Here is a 12,745-nt window from a genome sequence, read left to right as displayed (position 1 = left end):
CCTTTTTACAGAAATAAGAAAGTTCATCATACTTATCTTCAGATTTTAATAATAAGCAATCTAAACTGAAACCATTGGAGATAAGCATTTTTCCTGGTTTATATAGCAATTAGTTCAAGATCACTGTCAAAAGAAGGATTAGAATGTGAATTTCCTCTCTCTTAAACTTGTGCTTAACCCACTTAGATTTCCCACTCCAGAGAACAACAGCTTTTTAAGAACAAAAATAATCCAGAATTTAGCCAATCTCATTTGAGCAAAACTGGAAGTTCAGTTCAGATTGTTAAAAAAAAAAAATCTAAATTTGTTATGTGACTTATGATACATCATTCATTCTTCTTAGGTCTTGGATTCCCCCTGAAGAATGAAGATTTGCACAGTATTCTTAAGGCCAGATTTTTTTTTAACCATCTCTTTCTTAGTAGGTGTTTGGCAAACATTATGATTGTCTGTTATTGCCATTCCATTGCTCTCTACAAAAACAAAGGTTCATAAATTCAAAGAATGCAAGAGCTGAAAGTAATTTTAGAGAGTCAGTCTGTCACTTCCCAATCACTGAATCCCGGGATAGGAAAGGCATTTTATTGGAGGGGTCTTTGAATCTACTTGTGCTCTTAGCATTATTAGTTGACCAAATAAACAAACATACATGTGCATCACTAATTGTTGTGAGTCTTAGAATGAAAATTCATTTATAAACATTATGGATTTCAAAATTCAATTATCAGGTTGAAGTCCATGAAATGTTTTACTTTTAAAGATGGGGTCCTCATGCCAGAAGAGGCCGAGGGGCCACTGATATGTCCCACCTTTCTTCTTACAAATGTACACCTAGAGACCTAGAGTGGACAAGAGGTCACACAGGAAATTAGAGGCAGAGCCAGGATCAGCACCAAGCTCCCTGGCATCTGGTCCAGCGATCGCTGGTATCTCCTGTTCTAGTGGCTGCCTGCTTACCTGTCCCACTAGCCAGTGCTCAGTCCCAAGTCCTTGCTATCCACTTCGTCTTTTAATTAATGAGCGTCGTGAGAATTAATGGAATGATCCATTAATGCACTTCTAAATAAAACCCTTGTGGGTGTCTTGCACTGAATTTGAACTCCTACTTGGGAAAAAAAGAAATCCTATTTTAGTTCAAAATATGCTCAAAAGTATTATTAAAAGGAGAATCACAGACTCGTGAATCTGCAGTGAGAACTGTAACATCTAATAATAGAAGTTGCCCCAAAGCCAATAAAAATAATGTCGTGCCAGAGAATGAGGATTCCACCAAATGGCGTTGTCATTGTTGTTACGATGGAAATAGCCGTTTAACATAACAGACTCATCTCCAAACCAGAACATTTGAATTTATTGCTAAAATGTGGATTTGTGATCTGAATACAAATTGCCCGTTTTTGTCATGTTGAATGACAACAATCAGGCACTGTCATTTTTGGGGGGGGGGGGAGGAGTATCAGGATTTTGATCCTTCCTAATGCTCAAACTCTTGAATTAGTCAAGGAACAAGCCCCATTTCAAATTTCCAAGTCACCGCCCTGTCCTTTTCTGGGCTGTTAGCCGTGCCCTGGGCTTCTCGGAGGAGGCAGCTATAAGTGGGCGGGGGCCGGCTATGAAAAACGCTGGGCAGTATGCAGCCTTGGATCTCCTGGATTAGAGGCCATTGTTAAAGAAGCTCTGCAAGGATAGGAAAAGGCTTGTACACCGCAGAGTACAAAATATCAGCTCTCTGAAATATCGACTCTGTCTTTTATTACATTCGGCTGGACGCTTCCCATCAGTAGTCCCACCCTTTCCCCTTTGTGATGGTCCCACCCAGGCTCAAATCCCTATGCCAGCTCCATTCCTCTCTTCACCACTGACCTTCTGAAAGAACAGTTTATATTTATTATTTAACAACTTCTTTCTCTCCCATTTAGAGAGTCTATGAAGAAATTGGTCAAATGTGAAAGAGTGTTTAAGGGAAGTTGAATGGGTTTCCAGGTTGGGGGACTTTTCAGATCCTTTGGTGCATTAATGCTTATTGTAAATCTCCAGGTGGAGAGGAGTTCTAAGAAATATAGTATATAGCCTTTTCTCTAGCTTAATTGAGAAACTTTAATTTTTATTTTTTTGCCTGAAGACGGTCTAAGAGAGTTTGGCACTTAGCAAGCTCTCATAGTTAATTGTGTTCTGAGAAACATCAGTTAAGGGATCCGTCTTCCTATACCGGGTGCCTGAGGCACGCTCAGTAGTAGGTGTTCAGTAAGTGTCCGAATGAACAAACGCGTGATGCAGGAGCAGCACTCGGAGCAAAGATCTTGGGTGTCTGTTCTGCAGGACACAGGATTCAGGCCCATCTACAAACACCCACCCTAGGAACACCCTGAGGCGGGTGTGGCTTCACAGGCCTGTGACCTATACAGTCACATAGGTCACCCCCTGTGCTGAGAAGGACCCTGCAGTTAGGTTAATGCTCTGCTGCCACTGTCTAGGAATATTTAATAATTCTTTTTAAAAGGGACCCACATGTTCATTTTGTACTGGGTCCCATAAATGAGGTAGCTGATCTTGTGAGGCGTCCCTTGCTAGAGCTCTTCTGCTCCCTCTCTGTGTCCCTCCTGTTCCCAGTGGCCAGGAGTTGTGTGCAGCATCCTTCACTGCAGGGCCTCAGGCGTACCCAGTTTCTGGAGCCTTCTCTTCAATTATCCTTCACTGAAACCTATGTTCTCACTGTGTTGATAATGCAGGGAGTTATACTCTCTCTAGCTACCATGCTGGAAAGAACAGGTCATTTTGTTTACATTAAAGTGTTACCAGCTGAGAAGGCATAAAGTGTCACCCTCAGCTCCCATCGCTAGGTTCAACGAACTCTAAAAAGGAATGATTCTTTTAGCCAAGGATTGGCTCTCTAATAGTATTATAGACATTGACCATACACAGATATTTTTGGTACCCTCATATATAGATACTTTGGGATGAGGCAACTTTCCTATATCCCTCAAATTATACTCTTAAGACAAAAGATTTATACAACCTGAAGAGAAACCAGAGGATTAAGTACAAACTGGCAGTTACAAAATAGTCATGGGAATGTCAATTACAACATAGAGAATATGCTCAATAATATTGTAATAACTATGCATGGTGTCAGGTGGGTGCTAGACTTATTGGGGGATTACTTCAAAAGTTATATAAACGTCTAACCACAATGCTGTACAGCTGAAACTAAGACACTATTGAAAGTCAACTGTAATTTAAATAAATGAATAAATAAATAAATAAATAAATAAATAAATAAATAAATAAATGCCGGGAGCAGGGAAAGACGACATACGAATGTCCATATGGAAAGATGTTCAATAAAAAAATTATACTCTTAAGGCAACTGCTGTTAATATCACTCTATTTGTGAAACAGCTCTCATTCATACTCAACACTGTTTTAAAAATTATGGTGTTGTTGCATTTTTTTTTGAAACTGACAAAGTATTACTAAAAAGATACGTTTTTTGTCAAGCAATTTTACAATAAACATATTCTAAATGCCTGTTCACTTTATCTACAACAGTAATACCTTTGAGTTCAAAATCAGAAGTCTTGCCAATTCCAAAGGGGTCTGTTTTGCCATTTTCTAAGCACCATGACCTTGGGCAAATTACTTGATATCTTGAATTCTTTGTTTCCTCATTTAAAAAAAGGCAAAGAATGCTTCTTTTCCCACTCAGGGTTCACTTTGGGATGTAAAGGAGACATGTGCTTTGAAGATCATGTGAAAAGGCCAAGGTTAAATACGTTTCTGAGTGTGCATAGTGCTTTATGAATGTCTGCAGACAGATTGAGAACTGAAGGCAAGGACAGAGGATGGGGGAGTCTAGGGCGGGGACCAGATTTGAAGAACAAAAAGCTGCAAGAGCAGGATGGTGACCTTCTTTGCCTTCCGGCCGTGAGTTAAGGACATGGTCAGTGGTAGCAGTCAGCTAAGAACCAAAATTTAAAAAAATAAGGTATGACAGGAAAAAGCTGAACGCAAGAGGCAAAGATGAGGGAGCAAGAAGTTGGATGGGATGAAGGAAAGGAGGAAGATTTTCTGTGTCCCTTTTCGCAATAACTAGGGGAGTGCACAGCAGAAGGAAGAGACAAGAAAAGGAAATTTGATGCTGACCCTGTGAAGGAAGGAAGGAAAAGGGGAACGCTTTCAAGGAAAGTTTGAAGGAAAGGATCTGTTCTATAAACAACAGCTGCTCAGAAAGAATTTATGTAGAAGGGATGTTGATTAATAAATCAGAATGATTTCGAGACACATACTGGCAGTGATTCAAATCCCAGGGGTTGTGGGAGCCCCTGGGCTTCAGATCAGCAGAGGAGTTGGCTATGTTTTGAAGATCCTATCAGGAGAGAAAGGACAAGCCTCGTGGGAAGACCTTGGCGGTGATGGAAAGCCAAAGCTAAATTTTCTGACCATTTGCTTTAGGAAGGAAGGAGCAGATAGAGGAGGCATTGTGATATGACTTTAAAAAAAATGTATTTGTGATTCCAGTCAAAGTTAGGGGATAGTTTGGTGGACTTGACAAGGTAATGTGACTGGGAAGTGGAAACCAAAGTGGAGGTCAGGCTGCAAAAGCAGATGGGAGAGGTGGTTGATGGGAGGGTGAATAGGTGAGATTAAGAGTAACAAGGGCTGAAAAAAATGAGCAAACTGCCCGGTGCTCTTTAGGATTTTGTTCCAAATAGGGTCAGAGCAGGTGCTAAAGGCCAACTTGGTTTGGAGTCAGTTTAGATCCATGCAGGTATCTAGTGTTGATGAAATTCCAGAATTAGCCAGGAGGAAAGCGGGGCACAGGGATAGGAGATAGAGTCCCTGGGGGAATTGCAGTCCCAAGCAAGAGCCTTGTTTACAGAAGCACAAAGCAGGAGAGATGAAAGTCACTGTGGGACCAGCTCCAGCTGACAGGGGAGCCCTCTTCTGGGTGAAGGTAGGCCCCAGAGTCCTATGTGAAGCCACCAGATTCTGTTCTAGGTGGGGTGGACAGTACAAATTGGAAGGCAAGGGGGTTTGGGAGACTAAGACAGCAATTTTAAGAGGAGAGGGAGAGACAATTGGAGTTGATCTTCTCATGTACAAAAAGAAAATATTAGCCCTGACCAGGTAGCTCAGATGGTTAGAGTGTAGTCCTGATAAGGTTGCAGATTCTATCCCCAGTCAGGGCAATACAAGAATCAACCAATGAATGCTTAAATAAGTGAAACAACAAATCAGTCTCTCTCTCTCTCTCTCTCTCTCTCTCTCTCTCTCTCTCTCTCATCAACAAATAAAAAAATGCAGACTGGTTTAGCCACTATGGAAAGCAGTATGGAGTTTCCTCAAAAGATTAAAAATTGACCTGTCATTTGACCCAGTGATCCCACTTCTAGGAATATATCCTAAGGAACCCCAAACACCAATCGCAACCCCTATGTTCTTAGCAGCTCAATTTACAATAGCTAAGATCTGGAAACAGCCCAAGTGCCCATCAGTAGATGAGTGGATAAAAAAGCTGTGTCACATTTACACCATGGAATACTATGCAGCTGTAAAGAGGAAGGATCTTTTAGCCTTTGGCACAGCATAGAGGGAACTAGAAAGTATTACGCTAAGTGAAATAAGCCAGTCAGAGAAAGACAAGTACCACATGATCTCACTTATATGTGGACTATAATAAAAAAAATAAACTGATGAACAAAGTAGATCCAGAGACATAGAAGCATGGAACAGACTGAGGGATCTCAGAGGGAAGGCGGGGAGGAGAGTGTGGGTGGGGAGAGATTAATCAAAGACCTTATATGTTTATAAGAATAACCCATGGACACAGACATTGGTATGGGGAAAGCCTGGGGGTGGGATGGATGTGGGGTGGAGGGAACCAATGCGAATAAAAAAAAAATGAAAAAAAGAAAACATTTTTGGAAGCACTTATATGTGAGGTATGGAAAGATGGAAGTAGGGAGGTTAAAGAGAGGGAAAGAAGCAGGCTAAATGTTCTAACAAGTGCCTCACAGGTGTAATCTCATCTTAATGTCACTGTGACCTTGCAGGGTATAGATTATTGGTTCCAGCTTACAGATGAGTGCGCAAGTTTCTTGCTATAGGTACTGATAGTAGCTGTGGCTAAACTTGGATGCATACTTATTCTGTAAAAGGCACTTTGCAGATTCTCTCTTAATTCTTACAACAAAAATAGGAAGTAGATGTTATTATTACTTCTAGTTTCCACATGAGAAAACCTGGGCATGAAGAAGTCCTGTAACTTGACCAAAGCCAAGCAACCAGAAAATGGTGCATGCAAACCCAGGCAATCTGTCTCCAGAGCCTAGAATCTTAACCACCATCATGAACAACCTCTAATAAGCCAAAGTTAAGAGAAAAATTGAGGGAAGATATACTTACAAAGACTTAGAATTACTATTTAAAAGGAGACAAGGACAGATAGACACGGGGAGGGAAAACCTCATTCAGAAAGAGGATTTGAATGTTTTATTTTTAGAGATAGGAAAATCTTTATTGATAATTTTAATAATAATGAAGATAATAATAATGAAGCTAGTAATAACACAGGGAACATTTACTTAAGGCGTACTATGTGCCAGACTGTTCTGAGTGCTTTATAAACATATTATCTCATTGAATTTTAAGAAAAATCTTTCTGTCTCTTATTGAAATCCCAGTACCTAGCACATAGTAGGTGTTCAATAAATATCAAATGAATCTTAAAAGGTGACTCTAGTTTTACTTTTAGGAAACTCCAGGTCATAAAGCAAAATCTCTTTCTCTTTTTTTAATTACCTCTCAGCTTTTATCTCTGTCTGAAATTATCCTGTTTATTTCTTAGCTTGTTTATGATCTCCTCTCTCTCTCTGTTAGCATGTAAACTCTAGGACAGTGGAGCCTCACTTACCTTGCCCAATGCTGTACTTGCAGCATCTGGAACAATGCCTTGGGCATGGAAGGTGAGTAGTCAATATTTGCTATATGAATGAAAGAAGAGAACCCAGTATTTCAGCCTTTCATAACAACTCCTCTTCCTCTATAGCACATTGAATTACAGAGCAGGGAGGTCGGCTGCTGGTATGCTGGTACATCTTCCTGTCTGTGTCTGTTCTCAAGGAGCACCTGTTCACTTTCTCCATCCCTGACTCAACTGTTCACTTACCCAGGTAGATTTAGTCGTGGAGAAAGGAAGAAAAATTTATTGTTTGTTCTGTTTTCAACACATAAGCAAAGATCATCACAAAGGTGATCAAATGATTTGTGTCTAAAAATGGCTGTTTCACCTTATACCTATTAAGATGTTGCCCCAATATATAAAAAATGGTTCAGATGGTACATTTTGTTAGGTGCATTTTTCACAACTAAAAAGACTAGACTAAAAAAAGGGGGGCTCTTGGTAGTATGACATATACCTCATTTTAAAGGATCAAGATCCTAAAGTGAATGATTCAGTTAAGTCAAATGAAAATACTGAGTATGCAGGAAGGCATCTGGGTGTAAGACTAAGAAGGAACAGTTGCCACCATAAACAACTTGTATCAGAGGCAAGGAAGGATTAAGCATAGCTTTTGGTTTTGGACTCTTTATTTTTTAAATCCTCACCCAAGGACATGCTTAGACAGTGGAAGGGATGGATAGAGAGAGAGAAAGAAAGAGAAAGAGAGAGCGAGAGCGAGAAATATTGATCGGTTGCCTTCTGTACGTGCCCCAACCAGGGATCGAACATGCAACCCTGGTATGTGCCCTGACCGGGAACCAAATGCTCAACCAACTGAGCTACTCTGGCTGGACTGGTTTTGGGCTCTTGATGGTCGGTGTTGCAAATAACACTTCCTTTGATGGCTTTTTAAAGTAATGTCTATTCTTAAGCACTTTACACAAATCACTATAGAGATTTAGGACTTTGGAGCCTGTGATGTTTGCAAAGCGGGGCTGATCAGAGCAGCTTGTGACAGATAATGCTGTTCTGAAGTCTCTCTGACCCAGTCCTGCAGACACTCACCTGTCTACACGAAGCTGGCAGACAATGCTCAGTGGGTTGACAACTCCTTCTTCTTTCAACTGTCGACAGCCAATGGACGTAGCAATAAAACACCCCGTTCTACCTATCCCTGCGCTGAAAAGAAAGGACAAAGAATCAAAAGGTGGAAGATAAAATATATTTTTAAAAGGTACTTCTAAATGTGAAACAACAGCTAGGATAAATGACAATAGCAACAACCACCACAGCTCTCAACCTGGGCCGTGTGCTAAGTGCTGAAACATAGTCTCTCCTTTACTTCCAGGCAGTAAGATGAGGACAGGGGGGTGTTGGGTGGGGAGGAGAGTGAAAAAGGCATTGCAACTGTTCTCCAAAGAATAATTAGGGCCTGGATTTAGGTAAGTTATGGGCACTAGAAAGAAGGGGAAAGACACAGACACATCACAAATGTGAGTCTGGAGAACTGGAGTTGAATGGTCAGAAAAGCAAAAAGTCGCCTGGCCGGGCGTGGCTCAGCGGTTAAGCATCGACCTAGGATCCAGGCGATCAGGGTTCGATTCCCAGTCAGGGCACATGCCCGGGTTGTGGGCTGCAGCCGATCAATGACTCTCTCATCATTGATGTTTCTATCTCTCTCTCTCCCTCTCCTTTCCTCTCTCTGAAATCAATAAAGATATATTTAAAAAAAAAAAGAAAAGCAAAAAGTCAAAGAATGATAGTCCCAATGAGACAAAGGTGGAATTCTGGAATGAGAGCTGATCTGAAGGAGAGTTTAGTCTTGGATACACTGATGTTGAAGTTTCTCGTGAATAACTGAAAATTCAATTCCGTTTAGGAGAGAGGAGGTGTCTAGAGGTACATATAGAAACACTATCTATCCAGGAGGGTTTACACTTTCAGCTGCCTTAGATAGTATGTCATCAACCTAACAATCCCTTTCTCTCTCTCTCTCTCAGCAATTTCAACTACTAATAGTTTTTATGTGAATTTCTCTTAAATCTACATTTATATTCCCTAAGTTTCTCCTGAACTCTAGATTGGCATTCCAGCTCCTAGTTAGGACTCTTGTTGTTACTATTTTGCACTTTCTTCATTTCAATGTACCTAAAACGGAGTTAACTGTCTCTTCCCTCAATGGCATTACCAGTCAGCCACAAGTTTCCCAGCCGAGAAATCTTGGAGCCATCTTCAACATCTCCCACTCTCACCTCCCACATCCAATCTGTTACCAATTCTTGTATTTTCCACCTTTGCTGAGGTTTTGGGATCCATGCTTTCCTTTCAGTAGACTGTGCTCATGTTTTTGACATCTCCTTACTTCATGATTAGCAATGATCTCATTATGGCCTCCAAGTCTCCAGTCTTTTCCTCACACAGCTGCTAGGGACCTGATCATATCACTCTCTACTCAAAACTGTAGATGGCTCCCAATAGTTACAGCACACTATCTAAGTATCTAAGCTCCCTACCATGGTGTTCATGACCTTGAATGATAAAAATGTGACTAAGTTTCAAGCTTTATGTCCTTTTATGGTGCTCTTTTACACCCTTTGTGCCATTTTTTCATTTACATGAATCATTACAAAAAATGCCTTTTACTTTCCAATTTTCCTTTCTGTGTTAATGATATTTTTTCAGCCCAAAGTGCCCTCCCTACCACTTTTTAAAACCACAAACATTGGTCATTTTTAAAGATCCTGCTCAACATAATTCTAATGTTTAGAAGTTTTCTTCAATCTTCCTGGCTTGAATGAATAGCTCCCCTTTTGGCACTCAAATAGCATTTATTTCTCCTATTTGGAACATGTTTCTGTTGAAAGTGGGTGCAAAGGAATTCCAAAATAGAATGGTCCCTTTTAGTTGAACTATCTATAGAGAGTTTGTTTCATTAAAGAGATAGGATTTGAACTGTACCATATGAATGGCAGGCATTTTGGTTATCATGAATGAGAAAATATTCCATGCATGAGAAGGGTTTAAGGAAAGAATTGCTGCAGAACAGGATATATGATGTGTGACAATGAGTAGACAAACTTGGCTTGAAAAGAAAATTATTTTAGAGAAACAGTGGGAAATAAGGCTGGGAAAGTACACAGGCCTATAAAGGGTCTCACATGGAAAGCTAAGAGGTTTGGACTTTTTTCTCTAAAACTTTTATTTTATTTACTTATTATTTTTTTTAGAATTTGATGAAAATTAGGAAGTTTCACATCCCGGAAAAATACACGTTACTTTAGGTACTCAGATTTGTTTAAGTAATTTCAAGGAGTTCCCTAACTCCCGTAGCTCATCCAAAGACCCAAGGTTACGAACTTTTGCTCTAGGCAATAGGATGCCATTGAGAAGTTCTGAGCAGGGACTCGATGTGACGAGAGAGGGCTTTAGAAGCACCATCCAAGAGAAGTGCATTGGGCAGGCCATAGTGAAGGTGGGCAAGGGGAAGTGGGGTGTGTGTGTGCAATTATCTGACTACTTCTAAAATATACCAGTGAGGTCAGAAGGGCCTGAACTTGGGTGGCTGGACAGGAAGTGAAGATTATGGGAGCTTTGAAGGGAAAGCCAATCTGGTGACTGATTAGATACTGAGGCTGGAATTAAGAGAAGAGCCAAAGATAACTGTCAATGTTAGAGGTTGAGTGCCTGGAAAAAAGATGGTCTCATCTTTAGAAATACTAATCAGAAGGGGAGCTGGTTTTATAGGGGAAGTGGCCAGTTCATTTTAGATATCCTGAGTGTTTTATGCTTTTGGGTGGGGGGCGGTTCCAGCCTAAAGGATGGACAAATAGGTTGTTTTTCTCAGCCCCAAGCTAAGTTTAGAACAAGGTTCAATGCTAAAAACTGGATAATGATTCCTTTGAATAAGCAGACATATAGTAAATTTTACTCTTAATTAAACCACAAAGTGTTAAAAAAAGAAGATGCTAACATTACCATCTGAAATACTGTATTTTGTTTATTAAAGATGTCATCAAAAGCTATCTTACAAGACTTATGATATTGAATGAAGCAACACAAATTACAATATTTTGATAAAGTATGAAGAATAAATGGCTAATTATTGAAATAACTTTTAAAATATTTGCTTTCGTTTGGGCACGCTAAAAGGAAACCAGGGGGATGTGGTATCAGCCGTGAGAGGGGAGCTTTCAGCTAGACGCAGGAAGACGGCCACCACAGACATCTGCTGCTTCTGTCAGCTTAACCTCCAGAAACCCATGTTCTGGTAATAGCAGTTTGTTTTCCTTTCAGGGAACTACCACTTACCCAATACCATTTCATAACTTATTTCCATCTGTTTTTCATGAAATAACTTTTAAAACAGTTGACTGGTTTTCACCAAATGTGGAATAATAATAAATGTTACCGAGATATAATTCAAGTAGAGTTCAGGTGCCATCTTGACACAACAAGAATAGCCACCAATAATTTAAAAGTCCTATTTGTCATTCCTAGTGTATATTAGATTGATGAGACTAAATGAATCAAAATAAGTTTCAAGGCAGAGGACTGAATTCGCTTCTGTCCCCTGAGCCATTTACTCAGAAGTGGAATTTCCTCCATTGTGTAATCATTTGGTGAAATGTCCTAATACTGTCACTGTAAATACCATCTTGACCAAGACTCAAATATTAGGAAGTTAATCAATTTCAGTAATTATTTAATTTACTGACAAAGTCACAACCAAGAAGCAAAACCCAACTTCTACCTGCTCTACGACTTTACAAAGGATGGACAGTTTGCTTAGGCTGAAAAGATAGCTCATGCCTTACCTGCAGTGGACAACCACAGGCCCTCGGCCTGCAGAAGCGAGTCTGTCTTCTTCTACATCCAGCATGAGCTGCAGAAGGGGTTGGGCACTGTCTGGAGTCTTGTGATCGGGCCATGAAGTGTACCAGTAATGCTTCACATGTTGGGTGTGACTTCCTTGCTGAAAATAGCAATAGCCACCAAGTGCCTCATTTACTTGTGTAACAAAAGTCATTCAAACCACAATACTACATGCTTTTTATCATTCTCATCTTGCTGGCAACTTATTTCTAGGTGGGACAAATATCTAGGGGATTTTTGAAGAACAACCCTTCACCTTGAGAAAATATCCTGTAAATATTACTGTAAATATCCTGTAAATATTACTGTAAATATCCTGATATTAAAGACTGACAGTCTTGCTTCTATTAAATGTCACAGAATGCAATATACAGATGATGTACATGTGGAATCTATATAATTTTATTAACCCATGTCACTCCAATAAATTTGATTTAAAAATTAAAAAAATATAAAGCAGAAAAAAATTAATGAGAATATATATTTAGTATAGAAAGTGTCTCTGTAACATATGCTAAATATTTGTAATTTACTAAAATAGACCAAATGGTAGATGAAAATGTAGCCAAGAAAGAATTAGGAGATAGTGTGTTTCCTGCTCTTTGAACATTCCTGACAGGTTACTATAAACATAACGAACAATATAAAAATGCATAATTTTACATTCAGTCACTCTAATGCTTCTACACTAACCCCAAATTCCAGTTTTTAAGAGCAGTGAGAAATTCAAGTAGTAAAGAGGCTAAAGGGGTCACTAGATTATAAATGCTTTGGGTGAAGGTCCATGTGGATTCCTGGCATGAACTAGGCACTTAGGATATGTGTTTAAAAACAGGTTTTGGTAAATGCCTTCCTACCCCCGCTTTTCATTAAAAACCACCAGTGCAGCTCTGCCCCCACTCTCTCTGTGATGAGAATGCCCTAGCAGTG

At 39.8% G+C, this 12,745-nt stretch overlaps 1 protein-coding gene across 1 annotated transcript in view; it reads right to left on the bottom strand.

Annotated features, from left to right (window-relative positions):
* The window catches only part of PTPRR (protein tyrosine phosphatase receptor type R), a 222,690-nt gene that overhangs the window by 8,408 nt on the left and 201,537 nt on the right, over positions 1-12,745 (bottom strand). Inside the window, exons 12-13 of the mRNA XM_016198918.2 lie at positions 11,758-11,915; positions 8,009-8,122 (exon numbers count right to left, since the gene is read on the bottom strand). Of these exons, the coding sequence (XP_016054404.2) occupies positions 8,009-8,122; positions 11,758-11,915 (272 nt within the window). The remainder of the gene's footprint in view (positions 1-8,008; positions 8,123-11,757; positions 11,916-12,745) is intronic.

This window comes from Miniopterus natalensis, chromosome 2 (assembly GCF_054644295.1).
Source record: "Miniopterus natalensis isolate mMinNat1 chromosome 2, mMinNat1.hap1, whole genome shotgun sequence".
Taxonomy (NCBI): domain Eukaryota; kingdom Metazoa; phylum Chordata; class Mammalia; order Chiroptera; family Miniopteridae; genus Miniopterus; species Miniopterus natalensis.
Note: the sequence above shows the minus strand (reverse complement) of the source record. Positions and strands in the feature narration are given on the sequence as shown.